Raw genomic sequence first — 16,660 nt, 5'->3', positions numbered from 1 at the left:
ATTCTTATCATAAACCCTTTTAGATGGGTACATGCAAATTTATTGACTGTTGTAGTTTAAATGGTTTTAGATTTAGGTTATGTTCAGCAATAGTTTTTTAGGTAGTTTTTAGCGTTTTGACGGATCAACGGTAACATAGCGGTTGGACGGACTTTTAGAGATTATTTTAACGTTTAACTTTTAATTTTTCATGGAAAACTACTAAAATAGTTAACGACTAAATGTTAGCTTTTAACTTTTCATGAAAAACTATTAAGACAGCTAATTAAAACTAATAAAACAAACAACAGCTACCAAAATAGTTAATTTTGCCGAACAGATCCTTAGTGTTTCTGATATCCACTGCTCAAAACTCAAACTCATCTATTTAAACAAATTTGGAGATTAAGGTATTTACTGTACTCAAATTCGTTTAAAAATATAATATAAAATTTAAGTGAAAAATTAATTTGGTACCATACTTACTCCATTCTTTATGTCTCCTATACAAAAATAGAAAGGAAAACATTTGTTTATATTACATATATTTCATTAGCAGAAATTTTATTAAAACATAAACAAACTAAGAAATATAATAAATTGAAGGAGTTATATTAGGAAGTTGAAGTTTTAGATTATTAAATTTCACGTTGGAGTTAAGATAGTCCAGAGTATTGCATTTCAATTTTTACCAACGTATTTTAAATTTACCTTTAATATTTCTTAAATTGATTTTGTGATAGACATGATTATGAAAAATTAAAATTATTAACAGAATTGAATATCGGTATTTCAAAAAAAAAAAAAAAATGAAATTAAACAAATTTAAATATAATTAGTTCAAAATTAGCAGTATTCTCACTCAACCCTATTTGTGCATTGCAGAAACAAAATATTTTGTTGCTTGCTTCTGGAAAGTCAAACTACGTGTGGTAGGCACAGTCTCCTTGAGTGGTTGACTTAGTCCTCATTGCCAGGCCACTAAGGTTGCAGTATTTTTATGCCATTTAAGTTTATAAATTTAACATTTCATACAATAGTATATAATAAATAGACTTTGACAAAAGTTAAAGAAAAATAAAATTATTTGTATGATGAAAATTCAAAATTTCAAACTCTCATCTTTTCTCCCTCAAGTTTGGTGGCTGCAAAGTCATACATATAACTTCATTAAAATTTCTTAAACAGATCCTATTTTTGTGGATTAAAATAATAAAACTTCATCATATCAGCAAAATTTAAAAGTAATTATCTACATTTAAATCATAAGTTAAATATTAATTATTTTGTGCTCTTAATCAATTAATTCACAATTGAATCCTTAGTTAAATAACGTGATTAATTTAATTAAAAATTAATTTTAATGAAAGATATATATTTTTATTATTGAATCCATTATTCAGTGAATCATTTTTATAATTATAATAAATGTACGACATAATAATAAAAACTAAAAATTGTGTTATAATTTTTTTCCTTTCAAAAAGAGTTATAATTTTTTTTTAAATCAAATCCACATCAAACTTTATATAAAATCAAACCGAATTAAATTAATTATATTTGGTCAATTTAAATGGTTTAATTTGATTAACAAGTAAATTTGACTTTTTTAATAATTGAATTAATTAATTAAGAATTAAAATTACATAAAATTATAAATCAAATTAAACCGAATTGATTCACGTAATTAAATTAAAAAATCAAACTAGAACGACTTAATTTTATTTTTTGATTTTTAGTCCATGTGTATTCACCTTTTCTTTTTCTTTTTCTTTTTCTTTTTTTTTTAGATTGTATTCACCTTTTTTCTCAAAACACTTATTGTGAATAAAATTAAATGTATATTAATATTAATATTAATATATTTGCACTACAATAAAAAAAAAAACTAAAAAACTAAACTAAATTTGTAGCAAAAAGACAAAAACCTAAATCAAATTAAATTGTCCTTGCTCGGCGTGTGGAAGAAACGCGTATTGTTCCATTCCCGTTGTTTGGTAAACGAATATTTAAAGCTACAGCCTCCAACATCGTGCATAATATTTTCCACGGGAGGAAATTTTTCGCACCAAACCCAAGTCTCTCCCTCTCTCATCGAATTAGTTCTGTGATCTACCAATTCTCAGTAATTTAGGGATTTAGATTTCGCATTCTTCTTCTTGCTGTTGCTACTGCTGATTCATCGTATATCTCTTTTTCTTTCTCTCAATGGCGGTAGCGACAGCGGCAGCGAGCAGTTTCGCCGGCTCAGTTCCGTGTAGGCAAATGCAATCGACTCCGTCGTTTTCTTCTTCTTTTTGGTGTGGATCGCGAGTGTTGAATAATAACGGGAAGAAGGAGAAGAATAGGAATTCTTCTCTGGTTTTTGATAGAGCAGTACTTTCTTTGAGATGTGAAGCTGTTTCTCAGAATTTGAATCCTATTGATAAGATTGACTCCAAAAGTTCAAATCTTATCGCTCTTGAGCAACTCAAGGCTTCCGGGATTGAAAGTGAGTACTTTTTTTGAATTTGTTTTTCTTCATTCATTTTTAAGATAATCAGACCCCCCCAAAAAAAAGGGTCAATTTTGACGGCGTCATGATTCATAAGGCAAAATTTTCATGTATTTAGTGGCCTTAATGATACGTAATTATACAGTGCATCGCTGGTTGACCAATATAATAGTTCTTCTTTACTGTTTAATTTTTGGTTTTTTGGGTTTTTTTTTGAACTCGAGTAAAAATGGATTATCAAGTTTAAAAGGGTAATATGAAGTGTCAAATTTTTCTTTTTCAAATTTCACAATCAAACTCTGCAATCTCACATCAAAATTTTATGGATGAACCAAAATGAGAGGTTTTTGTTTTACTTTAGTTTTTTCCTTTTTGTTTATGACAATCATTTTTGAGGACTAATTGTTGAACTATGCTTGTTTTCTTTTTTAATCAGGATATACAAAGGAAAAGAGCAGCATTGCTGTCATAGGGCTAAATGTGCACACTGCACCAGTTGAAATACGGGAGAAACTTGCCATTCCGGAAGCTCAGTGGCCTCAAGCCATTAATGAGCTTTGTGATTTGAATCATATAGAAGAAGCTGCTGTTCTTAGTACTTGCAACAGAATGGAAATATATGTTGTGGCTTTGTCTCAACATCGAGGGGTTAAAGAAGTGACTGAATGGATGTCTAAGGTACTTGCTCCATTTTTTTTGGCCTTTGTTTGACTCTCTAATAGAGCATGAACTAATTTTACATTGTGATGTCCTATCATGTCCAGTTGGTATATCATATATTGGATTTCTTCATGGTTCTAGTTTGTCAATTCTGTCAATTCTTTGTTTGATTCTCTAATAGAGCATGAAAAAGATAAAATTAATTTTACATTGTGATGTTCTATCACTATCCAGTTGCAGTTGTTATGTTATATATTGAATTAATTATGGTTCCAGTTTTTCAGCCCTCCCCAATGTTCCTCAAACTTTCCTATAAAGAACAGCGGATAGTGTCCTAGGCAGATCCTGTCTATCTGATGTTTTACAGAACTCCTCTCAATTTTACTTGATCTGAGTAATAATACATGTATCGGCTGTATAACGCTTATATGTACTTGGTTAAAATATTTGGTAGGAACTGTAAGTGTTTTTATGTCTTTATAAATTACATAAACAATACGAGAAGCGACACTGACCATAATATATATTTTCTTTTCCAGATTAGTGGGATTCCTATTTCAGAGCTTTCCGAGCATCGTTTTATATTGTATAATGAAGATGCTACAAGACACCTATTTCAAGTAGCTTCTGGACTTGAGTCCGTTGTTCTAGGAGAAGGTCAAATACTTGCCCAGGTTAGACAAGTTAAAAAACTTGGACAAGGAGTATCTGGCTTTGGCAGGAAAATCAGTGGGCTGTTTGAACATGCAATCATTGCAGGGAAGCGTGTTAGAACTGAAACCAACATTGCCTCAGGGTCAGTTTCAGTTAGTTCAGCTGCTGTAGAGCTTGGCCTGACGAAGCTTCCTGAGTCTTCTTATGATTCTGTTAGGGTTTTGGTAATTGGAGCTGGCAAGATGGGGAAACTAGTGATTAAACACTTGGCTGCAAAAGGGTGCACCAAAATGGTGGTTGTAAATAGAACCGAGGAAAAAGTTGCTGCTATCCGAGAGGAGCTCAAGTATGTTGAAATCATCTATAAACCACTTACAGAAATGATGGCCTGTGCTAGTGAAGCTGATGTGATTTTCACATGCACCGCATCAGATGCTCCTTTGTTCTTGAAAGAACATGTGCAGAGACTCCTTCCTGTGGACCCCAAATTTGGAAGGCGATTTTTCATTGATATTTCTGTCCCTAGGAATGTAGAACCATGTGTATCAGATCTGGAGACAGCAGAAGTCTACAATGTGGATGATCTCAAGGAAGTTGTGGCAGCTAATAAGGAAGATCGGCTCAGGAAAGCTATGGAAGCACAATCAGTTATTTCAGAAGAATTACGTAAATTTGAAGCTTGGAAGGATTCCCTTGAGACTGTTCCGACCATCAAGAAGTTGCGTGCTTATCTCGAAAGGATCAGAGCTTCTGAACTGGACAAATGTTTGTCGAAGATGGGCAACATCTCAGAGAAACAAAAAAAGGCTATCTATGATCTTAGCATGGGTATTTTGAAGAAGTTCCTTCATGGTCCAATGCAGCACCTTAGAATTGATGCAAATGACTGCCGTAAGCCAGAAGAGGTACTTGAGGTCATGCATGCCGTCAATAGAATGTTTGACCTTGAGACAGAGATAATTTTGGAGACAGTTCGAACAAAGGTAGAACGAACTAAGAAGTAAGCTCTTCAGACTGGATTCTAGTTCACTTTCGCTGTGATTATCCCATGATATTAGAATCAGAGAGGCCTTCTCACCATTTTATTGCCATACTACATTTAGATAGAATAGCAAATACATCTGAAGACTTCTCCTCCTTTTCCCAGACAGAAGGAACTGGTCAGTACCGGAGATTCAGTGTTCTGTACTGTAGTTATTATACAGCCATGACAGTGTGAAAAATTCTGAAGAGAAGCTTGATTTTTGCATCAACTTATACTAATAATTGACGGAATTCATTCATGCGATTATTCTCTGTGCCATTCTAAGTTCAAAGATGTCGGTAACACTTGAACATTCATTTTCTTGAATCATTGTATTTACCAATTGAAATTATTGGATTCTTGATAGCGAATTACACATTTGTAATGATCTATAAATTTATTCATTTTGAGAAGAGATCTAAAAATGCTCTCCTTCATGTTTACTAACTGGGTTTGTCTGAGTTTAAGCTTTATTACATTGATTTCACGAATTAATGTATTTTGTTAGACTTATCTGACTGCTGGGCTGGAACTGATGAATATAGAGGAAAATTTTGTTTTCATCTGAATGTAGTTAGTATTTGGTACTTTTAAGTTATAACCTTCTTTTTTCTTTTCAATAAAAAACAAAAGTTGTCTCAATATCTATGGCACAAGTCCATAACTGCTAATCAATCCCACAGTGGCAGCTTTCAGTTCTTGATTGAGACACGACTTTCGTAGCATTTCGTTCCTACTTTGTACATTAGAGTGCTATTTTTTAAGTTTTGGCAAATAGTATTGAACTCATCCTTTGAGTTATTGATTATGAGATTATCAATTCAATACTAACTAGGTTCCACCACTCTATTGGGTAAGATTTGCCTACATCTCGATATGAGTGGCCCCATATACTGAGCTAATAACAAAAAATTATTTGAAAAATATTATTTTATCTTTTTATCTTAAATATATAATTAGAAATATCACCATTTAAAATAAAATACCTTTTGTAATTAGTTTGATTAATGCATAGGTAAGTGTATGGATCATAGGACACGGCAAGTATTTCTCAAATTTCAAACTCCCACAACTTAAAATCTATCATATGGTCAAAAAAAAAAATCTAATAGTATAAAAGATTAACTGACACCAGATACATGTGCCAACCAGATTTAATATTTTAGTTTGTTTTTTTTATTATTAAAAAAAGGTGACAAAACAATAATAAAAATTGACAGTCATTGCCTCATTGGCAAGTAATATTTCCTTTTTTTTTATGTTTTTTAAATGTAAAATTATATAATGAGGAGAACAAGGAAATCGTAGAAGGGCAATCCAGTCCCATAAAAAAATAAAGTCGCACGTGTTGTTGATCCAAACAAGATTTCTCGATTCGTACGCTTCTCTCTCCTCCTCGCCTCTCTCGCAGTCTCGCTCGCTTCACTTACTGTTCCTCAGGTAATTCAATTCGCTCCTCCTCTCTCCGATTTTCTTTTTCCTTAGTTACTTTTATAATTAGAACTCGACTCCAATACTAAATTTGAGGTATTTCATTTGATATTCTTTACCTCAATTTGTACTATTTTGAATTTTTATTTAGTGATCGAGAGAGAGCGAATTGGAATTCATAGTATCTGAATTTTCTGTATTATGTTGTTACCTCAATTTCTGTATTTGCAATTTTTCAAATTATGGAATTTAGTTCAATTGAAACTTGAAAGATGCTTGTTTGTCTGTGTTCTGTGTTGCAAACTTTGAGCGTTTATTAATTTTCTTTTTTGGTTGCTAAATAATACTATTTTTATATTCCATGTTTGTTGCTCAATTTTCTATATACAATGATGTAACTTCTATTTAATACAGAGGAACTTTATTATTTAAGCTCAATGTACTGGAGTATTTTATTATTTCTTATTTTTTCCCCTATTTAATATGATCTTAAAATTGCATGGAAGTATATATTTGTTGCTATTCAATGGAACTTTTTGTTTTCCTGTAATTATATGGCTGCTCATGTTTAATGGGATGAAAGTTTCTTCTTTTTTAATAATGTTGGCGCGTGCATGCCCAGTTGTGTTTAAAGTAATGGGTAGTTTTCTTTTGCTGTAATTGCGTTTATCTTTATAGGTATTTAGAGTGTTACAAGGATATTTTGTGTGTGACTCTATAGACGTCACGTGGTAGGATTTGATGTATAGCTAAATATTAAGTAGCTTTGGATTTGCTTACTTGTAAATGAGATAATTTAGTTTGTCCTGCAAATTTCCGGCTAATGACATACTTGTCCTTTTCATTGCGGAAAGCAGTTAGTAGAACAACACCATTTTCTGGAGTCAAGAAAACATATTTTCTCATTGAGTCCTTACATTTTGGTTATTGAACTTGGATTCTATGATTATAAGAGCTGATGATAATGTGTTAGTCGATAAAAAGAAGCCTGTTACAGATAGAGAAAATCATTGTTTCTGCCGAAAATGCTATGTTGGTTGGACTTGGGCATGAAATATGGGTAGTTGGATACATGTCCAATGGTTGGATTCACCTATATTCCAAATTTTTTTTAATATTTGAAGTTTCATGCCTAGGGTCACGTGTGATTATCCTTATGGGGGACAATTAATTTAAAGTAAAATGGATTGTCGAAGTAATTAAGCAGCAACATGTCTAAATAGGGTATGTCCTGTGTTTTTGCATTTCTGCTACTTTTATATATTGTTGATGCTTGAGATGATAGGACTGCAATGGCATAACTTGATTTGAAGGTTATTAAGCATCTATAGTTTCTATGCTAAGCAAGAATAGATACGAGTGCTTTAACAATTGACTGTAATGCTTGAGAAAGAATTCTGTTTTTTGAAGATAATAGATGAGTACATAGATTGTTTGGTCAAACTCGATCTCATATGCTTTATCTGTTGATGTGGCATTCAGAACTTTCTACCATCTTTAGCCTATCATTTAAAAGATCAGACTCATCATTGTGGTCTTGAAAAGGCTTGATCAAGCCAACTCAAAGCATTTTAAAAAATCTCAAGCCCAAACTAGTTGAGGTTGTTTTTATGAATAGCATTTCCCAATTTTGTTCTGTTTGCATTCCAACTCTTTCTGCATTGTGATAAACATATTTACCACTTCATACCATGTTCTTGTAATATATTTCCCTTCCCCCCAATCCATTGTTCTCTCTGCTGCAGAGCATCTCTCAGCTTGAGTTTAAAACATTAGTATTTAAGAAATAATTAGTAAACAATGTTTCAATCGGAGGATATCATCCCTTTAGATTTTGTGGCTACAACATTCAAGGACCATTGTTTATCTACATGGTTCTTTATAATTTATTGATAATTACATCTATTTCCTGTCATTCATCGGCAGCTGTGATTTTAGAATTTTTCACTGGTTATGTGCTCTTCATTTATATTTGAGAGCCTTCTGTTTTTTTGCAGGAATGGAGCAAACTGCAAAAGATGCATTTGAGCGACAGCTGAGTACTGTAAAAGATACATTCGAGCATGTTGCCAAGAAACAAAAATTGTCATCATCTAAGTGCCAACAAGTAATTGATCAGGTGAGTCATGAAATTGAACAAAAATTGGCAAACATCAAATCAGTTGAAGGCCCCGTGTCTCCTGCTGATCAAAAATCCATCCTGACAGAGTTAAAGCATAAGCTTAATGCAATTAGTCCGCTGAACCAATTAGAAGGGTTGCATAAGGAATTGCACATTGCCTTGAGCAAGTATCCAAAAATCCTTGAGAAAACTTTTAATCCTGACATATCCAAGGCATACATAAATGTTGACTTTGACTTCCACATAGTGAATCAGATAATAGCAAGCCATTTTTACCGGCTAGGCCTCTTTGATCTTGGAGATTGTCTAATAAATGAGGCTGGAGTGTCAGAAGCAACAGCTTTAAGATCTCAATTTGTGGAGTTGCATCAAATACTTGATGCTATTAAGGTTAAAAATCTGGAGCCTGCTCTTAAATGGGCTTCTACCAATCATGAAAAGCTCAAGCAGAATGGTTCAAATCTGGAACTGAAAATTCACCGCCTGCAGTTTGTGGAGATTTTGAAGAAAGGAAGTAAAACTGATGCCCTTAATTATGCCAAAAATTTCCTCTCTCCTTTTGCTTCACTTCATATGCAAGAGGTTCAAAAGCTAGTAGTTTCCATTTGTTGGATGGGGAAACTTGAAAAGTATCCTTACTCTGACTTGTTTTCTCCAACTCATTGGGAGTTGTTGTCCGAGGATATGACTCGCAGTTTCTGCAATCTCTTAGGAAAGTCTTATGGTAGCCCATTGAGCTTTACGATAGCTGCTGGTATTGAAGGGTTGCCTACTCTCTTGAAGCTGGCAAATGTGATGGCTGCAAAGAAGCAAGAGTGGCTAGCAATGAAACAACTACCAATTCCAGTGGAATTGGATAAAGAATTTCAGTTTCATTCAATATTTGTTTGTCCAGTGAGTAGGGAGCAAGGCAGTGATGATAATCCACCGATGCTGATGCCATGTCTACACGTTCTTTGCAAGCAATCGATTGCCAAGATGTCGAAAGGCAACTCACGGATGTTTAAGTGTCCCTATTGTCCAGCTGAGTCTCCTGTTGCTCAGTGCCGGCAGCTATATTTCTGATACTTGGTAGGAATTGTTTGGGGAAATGGGTGGGTAGTGGATATTGATTTAGTTGCTTTTATGGAGTACTGTAAATAGACATTCTTTTTGAATGTCTCTTTGATTGTGATTATTCAGTTGGCATCAATACTAATATAGGCATGTTAACACATAAAATAAAATGGATATAATTGTAGTGAAAATCAAATAAGCCATTTATAACTTACAGGTAAAACCAGCCATAAATTTCATTTCTTCCCTGATCTTGTATCAAATAAGGTAAAACACTAAGAAAAAAAACAATGGGAAGTATGTTTCTCTCTAACCAAACATTTAATTCTCTCTCTCTATCTCCAGCTTGTTGTGTAGAGAATTTGGCAAAATTAATTATTTTGATAGCCGTCGGAAGAAAAGTTAAAAAGCTTAATGTTAACATTACATATTTATGTATATCACTTAGTGTTTTCTTTTCTTTTGTGTGACATTCTACTAGTCCGCTAAAGAAATCATGAAAGGAAAGACAAAAAACACAACACAAGGGGAAGCCTAAAAATTAGAAACTGTGGGCATGTTTGACATCAGTACTAAATTAGTTATTATTGAAAGACAAACAAGAACAAGTTAACTCGAAGCAATGAAATTTTCTCTTCTGAGAGATTAGTAAAGACAAACAAATGTATTTTAATATATATATATATATATATATATATATATATATATATATATATATATATATATAAATACACCAAATGGTGGTGGTGGTAAATATGATGATGTCCAAGGCTTTTTTTCCTTTCATTGCTGTTATTGTATGAGTTTGAGGTTTTTCTTAATGTTTTCATCTATTCTGGATCTTATATTTTAAATTTGATCAGGTTCCTTGTGTACCCTTACTTTCTATGGAATTTCTATGGAATGAAATGAATTATCTGTGTCCAAAAAAAAAAAAAAAAAAAGGTGCAAAATTGCAGGAAAAATCTACAAAAGCCTGGACTTTCACCGACCAATCTCGTGGTCAGAGAAATTTATTTATTGATCTATAGTTCTATATCTATAAGATATACCAAATTCAATCTAAAACTTAAAAAACAATCAAATTGATAACAAAAAAAGAATTAGTACACACCAATTAAATTTTCTATTTGTCTCTCTACTACATTACAACTTCATTTCATTTAATCTCAAAAAAAACAAAGCAAATTCACTTATTTTAAGAAAACCCCATCATCCTCTTCAAACCAGGAAATAAATCAGAAGAATTTGAAGCAGCAGTCTTTTCTTCATTCAAGTACTCATCAATCATTTCTCTAATAGACCTAATGGACAAAGGGTGAAAATTGACTCCCCATTCATTAACAAACCCTTCAAGCAAAACCCATTTCTCCTGTTGATCTATTTTGCTCCACTTCCTCTTCACTTCCTCTTTTTCAATAGCCAGATAGTGGCAGAGCTCAATAAAGAGTAACTCCTTGCTCTTTTTCATAGCCTCTTCTCTTTGAGCTAAATCGGCATTTATCCTTGCCACTTCTGTAGCCAAATCTGATGCAAGATCAGCATCGCTGATTCTTCTTTTGGCGCATGGGATTTGGGTTTTGATTCTTTTGGTGAAATGGGTTGCTGTTGGAAACGAGAAGGGATGAGTTTGGGATTTTAGGGGTTCAGAGAGCGTATTTGGGAATAAGAATTGGATTCTTAAGGCCATGGTAAGTCTGGAATTTTGGAAAGATTGAAGCTTTAGGGTTTAGACTGAATTGGGAAAGGACGATTTGAGAAGACGGCTAAACAGTGAAGAGGGGAAATTTTGGATTACAAATTACCCTTATGGTTTAGATAATTCACAAAAATGGCGTCTATTGTTGGCACGTGGGAGTGGGATAGCGACCATTTGGATTGAAGACAGAGGTAGGGTACAATCCTAGATTTCATTCTTGTAAACTGAATTGCGGGAGTTATTGTCATGCACACGTGACGGTTGAGTTCACACGTGGGATGAATCTAAGCAAATGAGGTCCATTGTTCATTGTCCAAAAGCTTCTTGGTCCATGCCATATGACCTGGTGAATGGATTATATAATTAATTAAAAATTATTATAATTTTTTCAACCAAATTGTTCAGTTACTATACTTTTACACCCATATATATATGTATTCTAATATCACAAAATTTTATTTTCCAAGAATTCAAAGAATCAACCAAACACAATCATAATATATTTTACTCTCCCAGAATTGTACTTTTTGAAAAATGAATTTTCTTAAAGCAAGTCAATTTAAACCAAAGGAAGCCTTAGTTTGATTATACTATGATCTATGAGATCTCCCACATGAACAGGGTTGTCTATGATCGGATTGGAATCAGAATTGGTACGAAAAGTTTGATATTTGTATCGGATCAAAATTGGTGGTTCTGAATCAACCCAACTCCGAGCCAGTGAGACACGGAACCGAAAGGTCCTACCCAAGAGAGAGAAAGGGACATATCTTGATATTTTCATAAGGTTTTACCAATTTGAATCCTGAAGTAATCTTAGATGTTGGCTTCCATTGACTCAGAATTGCAGCCAAAATTCATTTGCTATTATCTTGTTAATAGAGATTTTCATCACATTTATCAATGCAAAAAATGGTTTCATTTGAAGTTGGCGAATGAAATCTCTCAAAGAACAAAAAAACATTTCCGCTGTACATTTGCTTCATGGCATAAAACCTTCTCAGTTGAGAAAGACAAACATGATTGCATTCAGAAATGGAGTTTGGAGGCAACTGACACGGTAACAATAGCAGAACAAGGAAATTACAACTTTTAACAGGAACTTGAATATTAAGCATGAGAAGAATACTTCCTATTTGATTAAAGATGTTCAATATATAAAAGAATGAAATGATGGAAATTTGAAACCTATAGGATCAACTGGAAGAAAATACAGTTAAATAACCTTTTCCTAGTTTTCCTGTCAATTTTCCTTTGTTTCTTGTTTCTGTCTAACTTATCACTTATCTGTTTATAATTAGGAGCCAGCTTATTTCCCTTCAAACGAAACAATAATGTGGAAAAGAATACAACAGGAAGCTTTTTCCATCTGAATCTACTGGAATTAATACCTCCAGAAAGATGCTTGGATTCTGGTAACCAAATTCTAGAACTTTGCCCTTGAACTGCATAGCATCTTCCCATCTAATGTACAGATATCTGGAAACGAAATCCCAATATAACTCCACAACTTTCTCTTCTCTTTTTATTGCCTTGTCCTCACACCATTAAGGATAAGCTTTGACAAGATATCAACCCATGTATCTGGGACACCAGGTAGGCACCAATGCATGCAATCCTGACCCCAGACTGCCACCGCGTCCTTCTTCCCTAACCAAATTGCAGGGTGGGCATCTGCTCTGAACTCGCTCAAATGAGTTAGATCAAGCAATTGGATATCTGTGCCTTGCAATGTCTCTTTAATTGCATGATTAATTTTTCTTGCTTCTTTATTCACTCCATTGTTGCTGGGATCAAACCATGAATCAAGCTGTCCAGCTCAATATATACATAATCTCTCAAATTCAGAAATATATTAAAAAAAAAAAACAATAGCACGACTACTTACTACAAATTTTAGTAAAAGGATCAACTCTAACATGGACTAGAATGCAAAACTGGGTTGTCACTATAAACGCCAATTGCTAAGGAAGCACTTAAGAGTAGATTACTATTATCAACTTTTGCATACCTCATATTCCTTGAGGGGCTCTTTGAACAAGCAACTTCCATTTTGATTCCATTCACCACCATAAAAATGCCGTGGTGATTGCAGCCGCCAAAACTTGAGTGTCTTGCTAGGAATTTCTCTGTCTATGTATGAGACCATATTCTCAAGAACAACTCTAAGTCCATCAAACAACCCAAGAGGAGGAAGTATTGGCTGGCCAGCATGATAAAAAACAAGAGGGGTCTCTTGTGGGAATTTGTCGTAACCCCACCTAGTCAAGACAAAATAATACAATTTAAAGACTCATTCAGACAGTTGAAACGCACAACAGGCAGAAAAGAACATGAATAGTGCATCTTCCAGTTATGCGCTAAGGATGAAGCAAAATGAAATTAATTTTCATTCTTAGCTTACTCTTGGTTGAGCATTTCAGATTTTTTTTTTTTCTTTACAAACATTCCTCTTTTATTTGATACTGACTTCCCTCAATTATCAATTAGTATGTCTCTACTTGCCTCCTTGTATTTTTCTTTCCTTGCATCCCCATTTAGTCTTTCTTTGCATCTTCATATTGCAAATCATTTCGCATGCAGGCCACCTTGTGTTCTTGCCAGTCACAATATTAGCTTCACAAGTGTGTCCTCTGATATTTTCCCTTCTTTTATATAGCTCACATTTAAATAAACAATAACAGGTGACCAATACGCAGAACTAACTCCCCATCTTATGAATGAGCATTTAGGTTAATGCATCAGAAGTAGACGCCACATGAAATGAAGCTATATTTTTTAATACTTTCTTATAAGTAAAGTAAAGTAAAAACTTGTCTGGTAAATTTTATAAGTAGGAAATACAGAGGAGATGAACAATTTTGCTGGAATCAAACTTTAAGTCTCCAAGTGTGGGACTTTACAGACATTTCTAGCTTCTCCAACTGTTATAGACCAGGTCATAAGTCAAACCTTTTATTTTATTTGAATCTGGATCAATGCAGATGAAATGCCAAGCATTAAAAGATGAAAAACTCGGTTCATTCTATGTCAACCTAGATTTACAGAACAGAGAGGAAATTACCAATGCCCAGTATTAAATATAAGAACATCGTAGAAGTGAATGGTTGTGGACCAAGAATCTGCAGGCATGTCAACATCCACATGATATGTTCCCTTCAGTCCATCATTGTCAACCGTAGACTGTTTTGGCTGCCACCTTATTTGATCAGTTATGAGAAAATGAGGTTATTTTTGCAAAATTTTAAGACAGAAAATGATAAAGCGGTACAAATTAGCACTGGACCTAATAGAAAGGAACCGAGATATTCCAATAAAATGCATTCAGAAACAAGAAATGCACAAAAAATGAAAAGGTAGAGAAATTGTAGTTCACTTGTAGTCAATAATATGAGAAAGGTGGAAAAGAGTTTGAACAAAAATACCATGACATAAGACAGCTGTAAACCTAGTTCAATTACACATTCAATAAACAAACAAAGGAACGCAATGGAAGGACAGGAAATATGCTGTTTAGGTTGCATTTTCAATTTCCCGTAAGTTTGATATGTGTCTCTTGACAATCCTAAGCATCTTCTAAGACTCAATATCTACTGGGTTTATCTGGACGAATATGTTGATCAAATAACTCCCAACATCAAACCACTCTAGCCTCTGTAAAAGCCAGACCACTAATTATAAGACCCCATTTTCCAGAACAGTATAGCAAAATATTTTTTTTCTTTTAACATAAAAAACTTCATGCTAAATGAAAAAAAGTAGATAAGCAGTAAATAACATTTCTCATCTTGATGGAACCCTTGACATACAAAATTGGCCTAGTTCAGTATTAATAGCAGCTTGAAAATGGAAATGAGGGCCGCAACAGAGCATCTCCCCCTACATAAAGCACAGCTGCAATAGAATGTTCCAAAGAATGGAAAAGCTTCCCCTGGTTAAATGTTGTTATGTTTTCTTAAGGGTTACACAGGGACTTAAACTGGCTTGTTTCAGTGGGTATGCATCCCTATGCGAAACTGATTCAGGACTGGATATAGTCTGCAGATTGTTACCTTTTACCACAGACATTTGGCGCAGGAGAGGGCATGTGTAATAATCACGGCAAATCAAGCAATGTGCAATCTGTAAAGGAGCTTAATTTAAAACGACAAAGCATTTTGAAATCCACCTCAGCTTGATATAATTACCATTGTCCAGTTTGTTATGAGTTATAACCAATGATTTCTCCATCCATTTACAATAGCATCCTTTAAGTATGTTAATAGAGTTCATGATATTAAAATTAAGTAACTTCCATGCCCCTACTGATAAAAGTTATAGTTAAATTCGAAGAACTATTTGACAACTGATCAGTAAAGCGCATTTTGATAACCAAAAAAAAAAAAAAAAAAACAAAAAAAGAAGAAAGAAAAGCAATAAAAATCATTAATTTCTCTGTAAGAAGATTTAGACGGCAGCAAGTTTGTTCAATTTTCCCAGAACATTCGAATCACAGCCACAAATAATAACAATATACAATTACAGGCGATAAATTCTATTGCCAACAATAAAATCCACAACTATGCTTCCCATAACATCTTCAAATATACAAAATTCAAACAAACTGAACCAAACCCAATTCTCCAAAGAGATAGAAAAATGCAATAAATAAATAAAAACTCACTCATATTTGGCGAGCAAAACCGCCCGGTGATATGCCACAGTGACATTAAATTTAGGGAAATAAGCACCTCTCCAAGCTCCCTTCTTTTTCCACCTCTTAGCACCAGAATCAGCCACTCTAAGAATACACAAGAAGGAAACCAAAAAATTCTCATTTAAAGAATCACCAATAAACCCAATATTTTTATTCCTCATTACACCTAGAAACAGCTCTGGATCAATCCGTGGCAAATCACAATTTTCCGGCACCCATTTCCAGGAATTGATGCTACCCATGTCCTCTCTCTTGTTTCTAAGGCAATTCCACGCATTTCTATGAAACGGGCAAGATTCATTGTAAAAGGGCTTCGGGGCTTTAGGGTCCTGGACCCAATGGCCTTTAAAAAGGTTGCAAGTTGAAGAGGAGGAATGTGTAGTGGTCGTTCTGGAGGAGAAAGGTAGGAGAGAAATGGAATAGAGGTAGAGAAGAAAGACGGAGAAAAGGATGAGGCATGGGAAAGTGGAAGGAAGTTTTGATGTCATCGTTGATCCACCATCTGAATTGCAGAGCGCGATAGAAAAGAGCTGTCAACGGTTTCTAACACTTAAGACAGTGTTTCTTCTCTTATGCTTTTGGTGTAAAGGGGAAACCTTTATTTTCTATTTTCCTTCTTAATGCTTTTAAATGGTCTAATAAAAAAAAGGAAATAAATTCACCCTTTACTTTTTTTTTTTTTTTTTTTAAAACTGCATCCAAAATTCAGCAGATGCAATTCTCATAATAATTATAAAAATTTTTCAAGGATTAATTTTTAAGTAAATTTTATCAAATACTTAAAGGCGCAAGATTTAGCTATTTTATTATTTTTGTTTGAGTAGCTGTTATTTAAGTAGTTTGGT

General features: G+C 33.8%; 4 protein-coding genes across 7 annotated transcripts; 2 read left to right on the top strand and 2 right to left on the bottom strand.

The window, feature by feature from the left end:
• The first annotated feature begins 2,012 nt into the window (after nucleotides 1–2,012).
• On the top strand, nucleotides 2,013–5,258 carry LOC105636009 (glutamyl-tRNA reductase 1, chloroplastic). Its single transcript, XM_012219173.4, has 3 exons — nucleotides 2,013–2,470; nucleotides 2,910–3,151; nucleotides 3,673–5,258. The coding sequence occupies exons 1-3, from the start codon at nucleotides 2,188–2,190 to the stop codon at nucleotides 4,789–4,791; spliced, it is 1,644 nt and encodes a 547-aa protein (XP_012074563.1). The 5' UTR covers nucleotides 2,013–2,187; the 3' UTR covers nucleotides 4,792–5,258.
• An 856-nt stretch (nucleotides 5,259–6,114) lies between these two features.
• LOC105636008 (protein RMD5 homolog) lies at nucleotides 6,115–9,541 on the top strand. Its single transcript, XM_012219171.4, has 2 exons — nucleotides 6,115–6,251; nucleotides 8,240–9,541. The coding sequence occupies exon 2, from the start codon at nucleotides 8,242–8,244 to the stop codon at nucleotides 9,427–9,429; it is 1,188 nt and encodes a 395-aa protein (XP_012074561.1). The 5' UTR covers nucleotides 6,115–6,251; nucleotides 8,240–8,241; the 3' UTR covers nucleotides 9,430–9,541.
• A 942-nt stretch (nucleotides 9,542–10,483) lies between these two features.
• Nucleotides 10,484–11,290, bottom strand: LOC105636007 (uncharacterized). The gene is given in 1 exon segment (XM_012219170.4): nucleotides 10,484–11,290. A coding segment is annotated over 1 exon segment (501 nt). The 5' UTR covers nucleotides 11,111–11,290; the 3' UTR covers nucleotides 10,484–10,609.
• A 939-nt stretch (nucleotides 11,291–12,229) lies between these two features.
• On the bottom strand, nucleotides 12,230–16,423 carry TBL12 (trichome birefringence-like protein (DUF828)). 4 transcript variants are annotated; one of them, XM_089723032.1, is made up of 4 exons: nucleotides 15,783–16,421; nucleotides 14,184–14,318; nucleotides 13,131–13,380; nucleotides 12,230–12,929 (listed from the first exon to the last, which is right to left on the bottom strand). In XM_089723032.1, exons 1-4 carry the CDS (start codon nucleotides 16,301–16,303, stop codon nucleotides 12,645–12,647), a joined length of 1,191 nt encoding a protein of 396 aa, XP_089579158.1. In that variant the 5' UTR covers nucleotides 16,304–16,421; the 3' UTR covers nucleotides 12,230–12,644. The 4 variants fall into 4 exon arrangements, with proteins under 4 accessions (XP_089579158.1, XP_089579161.1, XP_089579159.1 ...); XM_089723035.1 differs by having other exon boundaries at nucleotides 14,184–14,311; nucleotides 15,783–15,921; XM_089723033.1 differs by lacking the exon at nucleotides 14,184–14,318 and having other exon boundaries at nucleotides 15,783–16,423.
• Nucleotides 16,424–16,660: the final 237 nt, after the last annotated feature.

This window comes from Jatropha curcas, chromosome 6 (genome assembly GCF_041381405.1).
Source record: "Jatropha curcas cultivar XTBG-Jc1 chromosome 6, XTBG_Jcur_1.0, whole genome shotgun sequence".
In the NCBI taxonomy this organism is placed as follows: domain Eukaryota; kingdom Viridiplantae; phylum Streptophyta; class Magnoliopsida; order Malpighiales; family Euphorbiaceae; genus Jatropha; species Jatropha curcas.
Note: the sequence above shows the minus strand (reverse complement) of the source record. Positions and strands in the feature narration are given on the sequence as shown.

What these genes read in the sequence shown, in the direction of transcription:
- TBL12 (XM_089723032.1), bottom strand. Translation starts at nt 16,303, where the DNA reads ATGACATCAAAACTTCCTTCCACTTTCCCATGCCTCATCCTTTTCTCC. An exon ending in GTTTTGCTCGCCAAATATGA is followed by an intron (nt 14,319 to 15,782) that starts GTGAGTTTTTAT and finishes TGATCAAATAAG; the next exon opens with GTGGCAGCCAAAACAGTCTA. An exon ending in ATATTTAATACTGGGCATTG is followed by an intron (nt 13,381 to 14,183) that starts GTAATTTCCTCT and finishes TGTCTTGACTAG; the next exon opens with GTGGGGTTACGACAAATTCC.
- LOC105636009 (XM_012219173.4), top strand. Translation starts at nt 2,188, where the DNA reads ATGGCGGTAGCGACAGCGGCAGCGAGCAGTTTCGCCGGCTCAGTTCCG. An exon ending in CAAGGCTTCCGGGATTGAAA is followed by an intron (nt 2,471 to 2,909) that starts GTGAGTACTTTT and finishes TTTTTTAATCAG; the next exon opens with GATATACAAAGGAAAAGAGC. An exon ending in TGACTGAATGGATGTCTAAG is followed by an intron (nt 3,152 to 3,672) that starts GTACTTGCTCCA and finishes TTTCTTTTCCAG; the next exon opens with ATTAGTGGGATTCCTATTTC.
- LOC105636008 (XM_012219171.4), top strand. Translation starts at nt 8,242, where the DNA reads ATGGAGCAAACTGCAAAAGATGCATTTGAGCGACAGCTGAGTACTGTA.